The 15,673-nt window shown below is 51.0% G+C and overlaps 1 protein-coding gene across 1 annotated transcript in view; it reads right to left on the reverse strand.

Annotated features, from left to right (window-relative positions):
* Positions 1 to 249: 249 nt before the first annotated feature.
* LOC146194793 (iris-like) overlaps positions 250 to 15,673 on the reverse strand; it is a 38,241-nt gene continuing 22,817 nt past the window's right edge. The window contains exons 5-6 of the mRNA XM_084596640.1: positions 9,481 to 9,670; positions 250 to 4,173 (exon numbers count right to left, since the gene is read on the reverse strand). Of these exons, the coding sequence (XP_084452766.1) occupies positions 3,815 to 4,173; positions 9,481 to 9,670 (549 nt within the window). The 3' untranslated portion in view covers positions 250 to 3,814. The remainder of the gene's footprint in view (positions 4,174 to 9,480; positions 9,671 to 15,673) is intronic.

A 15,673-nucleotide genomic window follows, 5' to 3' on the forward strand; every position in this document is an offset into this window, starting at 1 on the left:
CGCCGATATCCAAGTTAACTTATTCAAGGGACCAAAGATGGCGCAACGGACGCAACCGATGTATTAAGCTCTCTACGATAAGTATTCTTATTCCAGAATACTATTTATTAATAGTGCAGTTAAGTATGCGTACTGCGCTGTATGCTCGAACAAAGCGTAAAGCTTTATTGACTTGCTTCCTCCAGTTCTTTACGTAACTGATGCTTTCGTTGCTGGAGGTTTCGGGAAACGGCAATACGCCGCGGCGTCAGCTCCTCGCGCCGCACCTGAGCAGGTCAAATCTGGCTCGTCGATGACCTTGGCTCCTGCTAGGCAAGCAACGCTCCCGCTTAAAAAAGGGGGAAGCTCAAGCCTTTGAGCCGACAGCGATGAATTATTCGGGGAATCAAATGCCTGAACAAGGACCAGCGCGTTTACAGGTACGAGCTTCACAAGCATGGCAAGTGCTAGAGCGCATGCATTTCGCATTTGGTAAAGTGAACTAACTCGCTTAACGCAATTTTTTTTTCTGTACTATCGCTGTAACAGGCACAGAGCGCCGCTTTTGAGGTTGGCTTTTCTGGAGGTCGGTGCCCCGTTCAGAAATATCTTTTTTAAGAGAGTTAGCTTGTATTACTTACTCTTACCGGTTCCTCGTCAGTTTCTCTGTCGCTCTCGGGATTAAGATGGCGGCCAAGTGACGTGATCATAGCTACAGCATTGTAAATAACTTCTTAGATACCTGTGACTACAATACATTGAATTTTGCCACCTGCTCCACCACGTGCTACGTCATAATTCCCCAAAGCCATGTGCCCAGTGCTCCCCAGCACCACTGCATTAACTACTATGCTATCAACCGGCCTTATATGCTTTAATGAGTATGGGTGCCTGTTTCGCCACTTATTCGTGTGTGGCGAAATTTCGGTCCACTTGTTTGATGTACAAAAAGCATTCAGAGTGGTTTCAGACAAATTGGCACCACATGGCATACAGAATGGTTTTTCGAACTGCATCCTAACTGCGAGGGCTTTGCACAGGCGACATTTGGCCCTGGAAATGGTGATGGGTGCGACCTTCGGCGGTCATTGTGGGTGAACCAGCAACGTAGAGAAGTACGGGTGGTAGCAAACGAATCGTTGTTTCGGAATGTACACGCTGGTACTAGAATTGAGGACCTAGATGAAGTTCTGTAAAACTCGAGTAACACAATCGAGTTCGAGGCCTGCGGTACCCGAGATCTTTTTATTTTTTATAACAAATGCGAAAAGCAAATCGCCTGTGAGTTTTCTGATGACCATGCGTGTTAAAGAACCTCAGGTGGCTTAAATTTCCGGCACCTTCCACTACAGCATCTCTTAAAGCCAAAATCACTTTGATACATTACGCTCGGTAATCCAGATAAGCCAAGCACTAACTGAAGCAGTCAGCATTGGCTGTGGGCTGGACGACGTCGACGCCTGCTTCGCGCTCACGCTTCTTGCGCATCTCGCTACGGCGCGCCCAGCATTCGGTTCGTTAGAATCGGATGTCATGAAAGTTGAAGGACCACCCTTGATGTTATGTGATCACATCTCAGTCTCACCGCGCCGCCAATCGGCTTCACGTTCGGGGCCGAAAACAGCGAAATTTTGAATAGAGGGAAACTACTGGTTAGGGAAGTGGGGTAATTGCTTGGTGCGAGTACATATGCACGCAATACTTAGGTGAAAGGGCGACGGCTGCGGCTTTCATTCTGGGCATGCGCCCTAGCGTCCCGCTATTCCCCTATATCAGCGACCGATAGAGTAATTACGTGGCGACAATGGGCACACGCGGAATGATGCCCTAAAAGGACGAGGGGCGCGCCAATCACTCTGACCATGCACACTCGTGCCCCGCTATTACCCATATTCCCCTAACCAGTAGCCTCCCCTATAACAAAACCTGCTGACAACTCTTCTTTACGCGGACGTCGTGTCTCTCCGGTAACGACGCCCGGACATCCTCCGCATCTTTCAACAGCCACTTCAGGAAGGCAGCTGCTGTGAAATGCACGAGTGCTGATTTTCTATTCATTTCTGCAGACAGAATCGTGATTGTGTACTCTCGCGCCGAGCACGTTCGCTTTTGAGTTGCTTGCCATTCCCCTGCTTGATTACGGCAGAATTGCAGGTGCGAGATAGCAAGCCCCGAGAGCAGTAAAGTTCTCCAGCGACTCGCTTCAGCTATATATAACACCCGTCTAGACCGCAGCGCAACCCCGACAGCAATGAGCAAGTGTGATAAGAGCACTCGACATTGTTTTTCTTTTTATCTTTCGTTAACAGCATCCCCAATCTTCATATCCTACCATCCTTTGATTCGCTTATCGCCATCCGTTTTTTTTTCCTTCCTGACCACTTCGATAAATGCCCTTGGTTGTGGCGCCCGGCATAAACGTGCTTACAATATAAAAAATTGAACCTGTAATATACCGGAGCAAATCCAGGCTCTGTTGAATTAAAAAGCGATAGCTTTACTGCCCTAGCAGGAGCCAAGGTCATCGGCGCTGGGAATTTGACCCCAGGTGCGGCGAGAGGAGCAGGCCGCACTTCGCTTATGCGGCACGCGCAGCCAGCGGCGCTCGCTTCTACTTCGCAGACCTGCTGCTACTTCTCCACACATCTGACAAAGTATCATACCAGTACTCGTCTCCACAAATAAAATTATAGGAGGCCATACCCCGCCGGGGTGGCGCAGTGGTTACGGCGCTCGACTACTGTTCCCAAGGAAGCGGGTCGAAACCCGACTTCGGTGGCCGCGTTTCGCTGGAGACGAAACGGAGTGGCGTCCGTGTGCTGTGCGATGTCAGTGCACCCCAGGTGGTGAAACTTTCCGGAATCCTCCCCTACGGAATTTCTCATAGCCTGAGTCGCTTTGGGACGTTGAACCCCAGAAACCAATCATAGGGGGTACCGTTGATCTCTGCCGTAAGTCCCGCTATAAACAAACCGTATGAACGTGCCTGCGTGACCTAAACGTAAAGTGATGCGAGGGTCCTACTAGGCTGAATTTGATATCACCCGCAAGAGAGGCCCGAGTTAGCAGCATCTGACAAAAGTAATGTCAGCCAACCCGAAGTCCCTTTAGTGCTCAGCCATGTCAGCTGTCAGCTGCCGCCTGCCAGCGCTCACAACACCAACGCCACATTACGGTGAACGCTTTAGTACAACATTGCTTGCCACAATGCCACGAGTAATTCCAGTCCCCTGCCTAATCTCTTCCTCCACCGTCACCACTGCCCTTCTGTTTCACCTCCTAGGATTTCCCACTTAAAAATGTTCTCCACACTATACCCAACTGTCGTGGTGTCATTGAGATTCAGGGACAGTCATGCAGGAATGGAACGCCAGAACCAGTGCATCGGCTGCGTATGACTCGCAGGCAGCCTTGGAGGTTGGTTGGTTGGTTTATAGAGGTTAACGTCCCAAAGCAAATGAGGCTACGAGAGACGCCATAGTGTAGGGCACCAGAAAATTCGACAACCTGGTGTTCTTTAACGTGCACTGACTTAGCAAAGCACACGGGCACCTTACCTTTCGCCTTGGAGGAGTTAAATCACAGGAGACCGTGTCTGACCTTGCTTAATCCACCTTCTCCTCTGAAAACTAGGTTTATCTGTATACATCTAACCTGGCTTAGCAACACAGCATAAGCAAGCATAGCAAAGCTTTTGGCTGCATAACCGGGCCTAGCCGACATAATCAACTGCTATTTTTGCTACGTACAAACAGCGGCAGAACATAGTCCATAAGACTTCGCAAACGGTCCGTGTTTTTTCCGGAATTTTCTATGTCGCAAGCGCGCGCGCATTTTAGGAGATCCTCTTGACAACGCCCATGAAGAGCAGCAGAGAGAGTTCCCTGTGGAGCACGAAGAAAATGAAGGGCCGGTTCACCACGAACGGTATGGTAGTGCGCACCATACTGGCCCTTCGCACACGTCGAGCGTGTCCCTTCCCGCCGGCACCGCCGTCCTTCTTAAGGCAGCTGCTCCTCGGCTGGGCGCTGGTGTCCGGAGGGGTGGCGCTGCCGCTCCCTCGCCGACGGCCATCCGGCGAACTGACCGCTGCCACGGCCGCGAGGGACGCGTTGCTCCCGCGCCGCTCGCTGCACAGCTCCTCTATGCTGTTGCGGCTCGCCGTGCTGCTTCTCCGGTGCGCCGTGATGCCACCTGCGTCAGTGCATGCCCCCATGACAAGAAGCTTCATCGTCGTTTTCTGTAGAGAGACATGCAATTTTAAATGCCAAAATCTGATTACATTTGAACGCCTACATGCACTCAGCCAGTTTTAAGCATCTGGGTACAATGCGCCTTGGTAACGCAGTAGTTGAGCGCTCGACTGCAGTGCCCAAGGATGCGAGACCGAATCTCGGCCGCTGCGGCTGCTTTTCTCAGAGGCCAAAAGCAAGGCACCCGAGTGTCCTGACTTGTGAGTGAGCGTTGAATAACGCTGGGTGACAGAAATTACCAGAGCCATTCACTAGGGCATCTCTCTTAGCCCGAATGCCATATGCCAGCAAGCCAGCTTTTGGGTCAGTACCTGGCACTGTATCAGCCCACTACACAGACCAAACAACGTATTGTTATTGCAACACTGATAACTGAATGTACAGCAAACTTCCTAAGCCATGCGGACTAGTTAAGTCTCCTAAGTATGTTTCCGGATATATTACTGGAAATATTTCAGCAGAGAGGTCCCACCACTGCAGCGCAGTGGTAAGACACCCGATTATTTTGCCGGAGTACCAGAGTTCGAACCCGACCCCCAGCGGTTGCGTTTCGATGGAGGCGAATTGGAGTAGCGTCTGTTTACTGTGCTTTGTCAGTGCACGTTAAAGATCCCCGGGTAGTCTAAATTTCCGGAGTCTTTCACTACGGCGTCTCTCGCAGCCTGAGTTGGTTTGAGACGTTAAACACTAAAAACCAAATCATCAGCAGAGACTACGTTAAGGTAAAACGATAATCATCCCTACCTTTAGCAAAACTACATTTGCAGCAGGCCAATATGATATGATTTCTACCAATGATCTTCGCTTAGAGGTGCCGCCTGCCGACACCTTATCCCCTGCACACTTCGTCTCGTCCGCCCACCTTACTTAATGCCACCCCATCGCTGTCTCAGTGCAGCCCACTCGAACCCGCTTCGTTACCTTTGTAGAGGGATGAGGGGGGGGGGGCGGCTAATAGGTGGTAAAAGTCGCCTCCGCTTGGCATTACATTGTTCTACTTCGTCCATTCTGCATTTCCGCAGGAATGTTATCTTTGATTGACAGGTCTTAACTGTAGAGGTGTCTGAAAACAACGGTTCTCCCCAAGAAGTGATACAGGCTAATAAAGACGACAAATTGTAGCTGTTTATTTCGAAATGTAAACCAAATGCTCTCGCCCAATATACGTTTAAAACACATTGCAGCCGATTTGCATAGTTAATCAAATGCGAAGTAGGTGCTTAGCACTGCTTGTCCCTGCCATACTTTTCATGCATTTTACACTTTTTTAAGCTTCGTTTCGCTTTGATAATAAACGTTCTTATGCATAATATTCCACTCTTTGCACATGGTTTATCATTCTTTATTTTCAACCTTTTTACATTTTTATAGAGACGGACGAACACTGTTTTGTGATCTGTGTAGTAGTTCGATACACAGTTCACGCAAGAAACGATACGTCCACATTTAAATAAGAGGTCTAGAACACTGTTTCACTGCGTGGTAACCACATTTTAAGGCATGCCAAATTTATATTATAATGTTCTTCTAATTGATTCATAAAGTGTGGATCAAAGTTCCATCATTAAATATTACTGGCAGGCCTGGATACACACTTTGTATAGCCGTGGTTTCAACTGCAGGGAGCTTAAATGTATGCTGCAACGATTACCACATTGGTTGAACACAATAGAACAGCACACAGTTCTTCATGCTCTAATGACTCCTTTGGCAACTCCACAGCTATCAATTTTTTGCCTCTATTAGCATATATTGAAACACAGCGGCTTTGTTCTGAGGTCGTTTACTCATTCTTAGTGCTTCCAGGTTCTTGCGCCGTTCAGCTCCATAATCAGAATCAGTAGGCTCGCGTCCCCGCTGTCTTCGTAATCGTCGTACTTCAGCACATCGAGCACGGCGAACCTGAGCCGCAGTGCAGATGGCCCGGCTTCATCTATAGCGACGCGAAGCGAACGCGCGGCGCAGCCGCGCACTCTGCTTTCCTTACACCATTTTTAGTGGTTCTTATTACAAATGAAGGAAAGTAGGCACTATAGGAAAATAGGCAATACATCTTTCGAATGCACTGCTTTGCGTCCGAAAGGTCTGGGATGGGATCACAGGGGAGAGAAAGAGAGATTTGAGGAGAATCTAGGGCATGAGCGAAACAGATGCTCCAGAGTTTCGGCAGCAACACATTCAAGGAAGTGAGATACTGTCTCCAGGCCGAAGAAAGGCAATCCCAGAGCAGTGAAATGTGCTTGAAGGCGTGCACCAGTTAAGGCGCAGAGGTAAGCGCAAGCTGCTTCACGAAGCGGCGAGCGGCTCGAAGCCGAGATCCAGGGACCACCGTGCGGACACGTCTGCTGTCCGTGAAGGCTGAGTAGTGGCTGATGCGAGGGGAGAGATGCCGAAGTTAAGGACGCGCGTGCGAGACGCGACTGCTGCGTCCGGAGTAATACACGCTTGTACAACACTGCCCGGTGACGGCCGCGACGTCCGAATCTGTGGTAACCCCCACTCTCCGACTGGGTGCATCTGTGCGGCCGCTCCGCCCCCTAATTTTTAAGTCACGTGAGTCGGGCGTCGCCACCTTCCTTTTCTTCTTCAAGATCAAGGAGAAACGGACAGAGAGAGAGAGAGACAACAGCTTCTGCTGCAGCTGTGCGGCGGCGTCGCCAACTTCTTTTTCTGCACTTGAAGTTCACGAAGAAAGATAGAGAGGCTTCGGAGAGATATCAGCGAAATACGTGATTGCGGCTAGTAGTGCTACGCACTAAATCGCAGAAAGATAGCGATTACACAGATTATAAAGTCCAATCGGGTCATGTTTGCCTGAACACAAAGTTGCATTGCAGCAGACTGGAGTGTGGCTGCAGAATATCCAACTATCGGCCGCAAAAAATCCGGTGCCATATTTAATGTACGCTTATGTAGCCGCGGCCATACACCCCTCGTTTCTTCTGCCGAGCGTGGCACATTCTACCTTGCTTCCAGGATTTTCAGGTAAACACATATTACGTATAGTAAATAATCACGTACTTCTAGGCGCGGGTTATGCTACCTACATCGCTGAAATGTCTTTTATGAGCTACTTTCATTTATTCCAACAGTATCCCCGCCGTAGTGGTTGTGGAAAACTATCCCACTTTGGTCCCGTCACTGGTCCCCTCTCCCTCCTCTCGAGAATGTCATCCTCTTGCCGGTACTCTCTGCGGCGAAGAGCGTGGGGAAGGCGCCCCGCCCGTGGTGCCCGATACCAAGGTACTGTTCCCCCTCGGAGCTCTCCCTCTTTCTCTGCGGCGGCGCAAGCCACGTAGCATTGGGCAGTGCGGACCGGACGGGCGAAGACAGCGAACGCGTGTACGAAGCCAGGTGGACTGATCAGGTGAACCCTGCCGTTGCATGATCGCGCGCGCGGTCCAGGAACACCGAAGGAGAGCGTCTCCAATAAACGGTTAACCGTTTCGTCCTCGGTGTTCGTAGTGTTCATTGCGGTGAGCTAGCGGAGCGGCGTTTGGCTCTAAGAGCGGAGTCGCAGGCCCGTAGAGAATCCCACATTTGTGGCGCCAAACGTGGGGCCCCTGCGGGCGTTCCAGCGGGGAAGGCTAGCTCTTTATGAAAAACATGATCAGCCTGCGCTACCTAATGATGTTGGCCGACGTCGGCGGCCACGCTCAGGAGGTTTTGAACATTAGCCATCTGGCTACATCAAATCCAACCACCGATGCGATGTTGAGAGGTCAATTGGACGTGTTGTACGATGCCGCAGGCGCGTCTACCTCCAAAACGTTGCGCCGGGCATTCCCGGTAAACACTTCAAGCCGGAACAGTCCGAAGGCTGTGGCTATAATAACTCCATTCTTTTGAACGTGTCCCCTGGCGCACCCGCCAATGCGGCTCGCGCTAGTATATTCGCGCCGGGAATTCCCGGCCAGCATTCGAAGCTCGTGCCCAGTGGCATTGGCTTCCAGACCCAATCGCTCCACTATGTAACCGGTGCGACCGCCAATGCGGTTCGCCAAACGAGTCCTAATACTGTTAAACTTGAATTACTTGTACAGCCATCGCCAGTTGGCGGCGGCTACTCTTCGATCCTGTGCACCCGCTGCGCGCGCAGGCTGGACCGGTGGCCACATTGCGTCTACACCCGCAAAATGCGGCGAGCGCTCCCCGCCCTTTGAGGGAGAGGCATGCAGCGCACCCAGCATCGGGAGGACCCCTAGCTGCACCACAAGATACTGCCCGTTAGCGAAGGCTTTATTCCCCCCGCTATGCAGTCGGGATGGCCAATTGCTCCCGATAAGACAACGCCCGCAACAGCGGCACGCGCATCACAGCCGATGGCTGATGAGCGTGCAGTATGTCACCCGGAGGGAGACGCAGCAAACGTCCTTGCATCCGCTTTGCAACAGCTGTTGCAGCTGGCGCACTCACTTGGCCCTCGGATAGGCGTACCAATGCCGACATACGGCGGCTACAGCGACACACCGAGCGCTAATGACTTCCTGCTGGCCTTGCGCCCGGTATGAGCTAGCGAGGGACCTCAAAGAGAGCGATATTCTGAGACGAGTTTTGCCAGTCGCTCTCGTCGATCAAGCCGCCCTGTGGTAACTGTTGGTAGGCCACAAAGCGAGCACTATTTCAGACTTTCGACGCTTTTTCAGCGAGGCATTACTTCCGTATGACTACAAGCAGCGAATGCGGCGAGAACTGCAGCTGCGGAAACGGCACCTTATGAATCGCTTGTCGAGTTCGTACGAGCGATGCAAGAATTGTACGAGTACGCCGACCCAGAAGCTTCGCATTCGGAGCGAGTGGAATGCGTTCTCAACCAGTGCCACCACATATTTGCCCTTCACTTGGGTAGCTGCCGATGCAGCGACCTGAACGAGCTTGCCACTGAAACTAGCAGATTCCAGGCTCAGATTTCTGCGGCCCGTAAATACCAGACTCCGTCACCGGCTCGAGATTCCCTAGAGCCGTTCCGCATTTGAAATGACTACAGTCGAGTTCCCCGATTCCTGAGCCGAAAAGGCGCGGTTAATACAAAAAGATGGGTCGCCATTTACTGCAATCGAAGCTCTGGCTCTTAGTTCGCGTTTCAAAACGCGTTTCGCGTTTCACACCAGTTTGCAGATACAAGCTTGTACGTATCTGCAAACTGGTGTGCCACATGACCCCCAACGAACTCCGGAACACTTTAACGCTATCGCGTCTTGCTCTTAAGGTCAACATTTCCGAGGGCGAGAGTGAGTACTAAGGATACCTAGTCCCGGACTCATCTCGTCCTCCATCGAACGGCTGGTGATGTCGGGCGGCGTGGCATCGCCAGTGGTGACGAAGGAGTAACGGCGTGGCTTGGACGGGTCGTTCACCATGTCTGCCACGGCGTGGTGGATCCACTCGGTCGCGTACATCTTCACCCCCTCACCGAACATGCCCGACAGGTTGGCGCGCTGCGAATGAGGCGGATCGCAAAGGGCGAAACATCGTTGTACGACAAAACTGTTGGAACAACACAGCGATCCAGGGCGATTTCTTTCAGTAACTAAGCGAACACGGTTGCAGTACCGGTAGTGCTGTATTCAGCAGCAAAGCGCGAACTTCTCACAGTTACTGAGAGCGCGGCTTAGTGAAACGCAAGGGGAAACAGGACAACGCAGTCTTGTGTATTAGGGTAAGTTGCTAAGGTTAGAGCACGTTTTCAGCACTATTTACACGCTGTTTTCGGCAACAAACGCATTATGTCGCACCCTTGCAATCTGCGTTGAATTTTTTTTTTTTACTTTATAGAGTTTTTTTTAACACTGACAAAAATACGCTATGCCTCTACCAGCAACGTTACGCGACTGACGACAGCGAGAATCCCTCATGGTCACCAATTCCCGGCTTAATGTCTATTTTTTACTAATCTTGGATATCGACCATCGGCAACGAGAAAACATACTCTCGGCACATATTGCAAGACACAATATCGTCGATAGAAGCCTTGAAATAGCGCGGATATCCAGGTCGGAAATGGTTCCGAAGAAGATGACAAAGTACTCATACTATAATCTAAGAATGACCTGAATGGGAATAACCGCGCCACTATTCCTTGCGACGAACCTCTACTCCTCGGTGACACTACCTGCGGCGGATAAAAGAGACCGCCTCTTAGGAACTAATGGCTGCTCTTTGGGGACCCGGTGATTGTGGCAGTACATTTATCCCTGTAGAGGGAATAACCAATGTAGTATTGAAGTGTGCGCACATTATATTTCAGACGGAATCTGGCGATGGTTAAGAATATTCCGTTGAACTCATTAATAATATACGATTAGTGAGGCTTAAAGAAAATAAAAAAGCATCTACCAGTGCACCGTTTGTAAAACTTATTACAAGCCAGTGTCCAACAAAACGTCCCGCGTTCATTTTTTTTCCATGTTGGTTTCGATCACTTAGGCACACCCGTACAATCCGTCAAGCAGCCGTCGCTCCAAACTGCGGACTGCTAGTGAGACTGCCGGTTCGATCGATATATGGTTGCTTATGGCGCAAGCGGCCTTTAGATTGGAAAGGTAAAGTTTGCCGAAAAATTCGTACATGTCCTATTGCAGTAGACGTGTCGCCGCCAAGAAGCTTCTTAACAGTCGAAATAACGCGGAGGTACAAGCCGTTCCGAATTTATATATTTTAAAAGAAGGCTAGGTCGAGACGGCGAGGTCGTGACGGCAAGGACAGCGAAGCCTTGTCTAGCGTTTTAATCCGATCACGAACCCAGGCAGGCGCCGGAGCCGGCGCCGCGGGACGATGATGATGGTATGTACAAATGAAAGAAGATGATGATGGCATGTACAAATGAAAGAAGGTCCACAGAAGGCTCACACTATCTGCCCGGGGGGTCGGAAGCGGCCAGCCTGGCCGCTCCTAACTAACCGATGTACCGCAGCGCACAAACGGTTTCAAGCGAGAAACATGAACAATTTCAGTTCCACGGTGGCGTCGATCGGCTGGGGGATCAACAGGCTTGACTTTGTAGTTAACTGGAGAAGTTTGGCTGATGATCTCGTAGGGACCAAAGTAGCGGTGGTGGAATTTGTCACTAAGGCCAGGGGTGCGCAGTAGTGTATAAAGCAGTACTTCGTCACCGGGACGATAAGAGACCACGCGATGCGTAGAATCGTAGCGACTCTTGCGGTCTTCTTGGCACGCTGATGTGTTGAGGCGGGCAAGATGACGGCATCTAGCCACACGAGATAAGAACTGGGTAGGTACCGATGTGGAGTAGTCGGGTATAGAGAAGAAGGAAGCGTCGAGAATTGTAGTGGGAGGACGGCCATAAACGAGGAAAAATGGCGAATAACCGGTAGCCCGGTGTACTGCTGTGTTATAGGCAAAAGTGACGAATGGTAGAATAGTGTCCCAATTTGGATGATCCGGTGTGATGTACATGGAGATCATATCGGATAAGGTGCGGTGAAATCGCTCAGTCAGCCCGTTAGTCTGGGGATGGTAGCTTGAGGTTGTCTTATGAAGGGTGGATGACGCGTCAAGAACTTTGGCAACGACTGTCGATAAGGAGGCCGTCCCGCGGTGACTTAGGAGCACCCGAGGAGCGCCATCACGCAATACAATTGATCGCAAAAAGAAATTTGCTACTTCTTGAGCGGAACCGATCGGTACAGGTGCTGTCTCAGCGTAGCGTGTAAGGTGGTCGACAGCTGTTATAACCCAATGGTTACCCCCATCAGAGAGAGGTAGGGGACCATATAAGTCGATGCCGACTACGTCGAATGGTGTGGCGGGACAGGGAACAGGTTGTAAAAGGCCAGCGGGTGAAGAAGTCGGCCGTTTGTGACGTTGGCACAGAGGGCAGGATGCGACGTATTTGGCAACGCTGGAAGATAGGCCAGGCTAAAAGAATCGTTTTTCACGCGGTTGTAGGTTTTGTCAACACCAAGGTGACCTGCAGTAGCGTCATCGTGGAGAGCCGCCAGTATACGTGGGCGAAGCACACGCGGCACGACTGGGATCCAGCGAGTTCCATCAGGACAATACACGAAGAGGAGTAGGATGCCATCTTCGAGCTTGAAATTGCGAAGTTGTCGGCGAAGCCGAGCATTGGGTGGGTCCGAAGCGCCAATAAGGCGGTCGATGATGGGACGGCAGTAGGCGTCGGCTAATTGCTGTGAGCGGAGAGCGTGTTTGTTCTCAGAGTCGTCAAATGAAACAGTTGAGATATACGTCGGGGAAAGAGATGGTCGGCTGTGGTCATTGGTGGAAATGCATTGGGAAGAAAAACAGCAAGCCGATTCCGAAAGTGGACAGCGAGAAAGAGCGTCGGCGTCTTGGTGTTGGCGACCTGATTTTTAAGTGACGTCGAAATTGTATTCTTGCAGGCGTAGAGTCCAACGGCCAAGTCGGCCTGTCAAATGTTTCAGCGCAGACAACCAGCAAAGAGCATGGTGATCGGTCACAATTGTGAAGTGCCAACCGTATAGGTAAGGGCGAAACTTTTGGACAGCCCAGACGACGGCAAGGCACTCCTGCTCGGTAATGGTGTAGTTTTTCTGAGCTGGAGTCATAGTCCGACTGGCAAAGGCAATCACTTTCTCACGCGAAGTTGCATCGCGCTGCAGAAGTACAGCGCCAAGACCGAGACCACTGGCATCAGTGTGCAGGGTGGTTGGAGCGGTTGGAGATGTCCCAATATTTTAATTTCCTTCTGTGCAAAGTGACACTTCTTAGTGTTGAGCTGAAGGCCTGCTGAAGCGAGACACGTGAGGACCTCATTCAGGCGCGTGAGATGGTCGTTAAAAGTTGACGAAAAGATGACAATGTCATCCAAGTAACAAACAAGTTCTCCATTTTAGGCCACGAAGCACAGTATCGATCATCCTTTCAAATGTCGCTGGTGCGTTACAAAGTCCGAAAGGCATAACATTAAATTCGTAAAGGCCATCGGGAGTTTCGAAAGCGGTTTTTTTCTTTATCGTCCTCGTGCATAGGTATTTGCCAATAACCTGAGCGGAGGTCCAAAGTAGAGAAATATTCGGCGCCTTGGAGAGAGTCAAGGGCGTCATCAATTCTTGGCATTGGGTATACATCTTTGCGGTAATTTTGTTGAGTGCGCGGTGATCAACACAAAAGCGTACCGAGACATCCTTTTTTTAACTAACACTACTGGGGAGGATCACGGACTTGTCGAGGGACGAATAATATTGCGGTGGAGCATGTCATTTACATTTTCTTCAATTACTTTTCGTTCAGAGAGGGAAACCCGATAAGGCCGTCGGCGAACGATAAAGTTACCTTCAGTAATGATGCGATGGTGCGCAACACTATTCCGTCCCAGTGGTGGCGAAGTAGCATCAAAAATGGCTTGGTGTTGTCGAAGCAATGTCAGCAGTTCTTGGCGTTGGTTCGGCGTGAGGTTAGGATTAATAGTCTTTGTGAGAACAGAAAGAGAGACGTCTGGCGAAACACGGTGCTGAGGCAGAGGGGCGGTGAGCATCATCAAGGACAAAGGTTGAACATCCACCATGCAGGAGAGATAAGTTCCTTTTCGGAGCACGGGTGATTCACGTGGAGTGTTAGTGGCCGCTACTGTCGCTGAGCCGTTGCAGAACCTCACAACACTAGACGGGAAGGCGATACCGCGTGCAAGATGACGATAAGATGGTGCGATGAGTACGTACCCGTCAGTGATGTGGTCAGAAACAACGGTAAGCAGTTTTTCGCACTGAGGAGGCAAAACAGTATCAGTGGCGGCAACGAGGGGATGATGACGTTCAGAAACTTCAGATGAAAAATCGCTGTCTGTCATACGGATAACACGGTCGCCACAAGATATTAACGCCGAAGCGGTTGACAAAAAATCCCATCCAAAAATCATCAGATGCGCACATGTTGAGAGCACAGCAAACTGCACATGATGGCGGACGCCGTCAATAACAACTCGTACGGTGCACTTTGCTAAAGGGCGCAAAGGGACGTCATTGGCTCCACGGAGTTCAGGCCCATCATCCATCATCATCAGGCCCGCTAACGGTAGCACAAATCAGCGTGAATGACAGAACTTGCAGCCCCTGTATCAATCAATGCTTCGACCAGTAATCTTTCAGCGAAAACAGAAATCACATTATATGGGCGATCTGGAGGAGTTTTGGTTAATTCGCAGACTGCAGTTTGACCTCCGGAAACTGCAACGCTTAGTTTTCCGGATGGCGGACAGGGAGAGTTGTTGCGGGTCGGAGAGGGGAAACTGAGCGGCGGTATGGGGATAGGGACCGACGTCGGGATGCATAAGTTCCACGAGACTCAGACGAGGATTCTGGAGGTGGGGATGATCTTCGAGGTGGGCTTGGAATAAACCGGCGTTGGTAATATGACTTTGAAGGCAGGTCACTTTCGAAGGTATCGTAACCACGCCGCTCGTTCTGGAGGCGACGACGACAGAAGCGGGATATATGTCCTCTAATGCCACAGTAATAGCAGATTGGTCGAGAGGGGCGCCAAGGTGCGTAATAGGGTGGTGCAGATTGAGTCGGCGCAATTGCATTGACGTGATTGTAGGTTGGTTCCGGTCGCGGCGGCGGAACCAAAGGAGGGGGCGTGCTGCGACGTGCGCGTAAGTCGGTACTGGGCGGGGTGCCGGAGGGTCAGATTCTATAGGTTGGGTGACTGTTGCCAGCTCTTCTTTGATGATGCTGCGGAGACCGGCGTCATTAGAAGTTACGGAAGAATGATCGCACCCGTGTCGACAGACAGGCTGGAGGGGCTGGAGCTCCTCGCGGATGATGGCTCGAATAAGTGCCCGAAGATCCAGATCAGCATAGGTTGGGCCAGTAGCGTTGGCGGGCTGCAATCGGTAGGACTGCAGCTGGTCGATGCGTTCGCAGGTCGTAATAATGGAACCAATAGTTGAAGGATTCTGAGCAACTAGGATGTTATACGCCATAGAATCGATTCCTTTCAGGACGTGGTGTACTCGTTCAGGTTCCGCCATGGTGGGACTAATACGCCGGCAGAGTGCAAGTATGGCCTCTATGTAGGACGCATATGATTCATCAGGACCTTGAAGGCGTGAAGCGAGCTTGGTCTTCGCGATCTCAGTCCGAACTGCCGGGCCGGCGAAGTACTGTCGGAATTGCTGTTTGAAGGTGGGCCAGTTAGTTGTGTGGGGCTCGTGGTTGATGAACCAATTCCTGGCGACCTCAATAAGGTAGAAATAGACGTTGAGAAATTTCAGAGCATCGTCCCACCGGTTGTAGGCACTGCAGCGTTCATAGGTGTCAAGCCAGTCATCGACGTCTTCATCGCGACGACCAGCGAACAGCGGCGGGTCGCGCTGTCGTGTGGGCACAGTCGGAGAGGGTGGTGCAGCCGAGGTAGAGGGAGCCTGTTCGTGGGTACTGTCGGTAGACATAGCGATGGTGGCAGTTGCCAAACGGCGACCAGAACGTAGCTCTAGCGAG

This window comes from Amblyomma maculatum, chromosome 3 (genome assembly GCF_055883805.1).
Source record: "Amblyomma maculatum isolate TAMU_Amacu chromosome 3, ASM5588380v1, whole genome shotgun sequence".
Classification (NCBI taxonomy): domain Eukaryota; kingdom Metazoa; phylum Arthropoda; class Arachnida; order Ixodida; family Ixodidae; genus Amblyomma; species Amblyomma maculatum.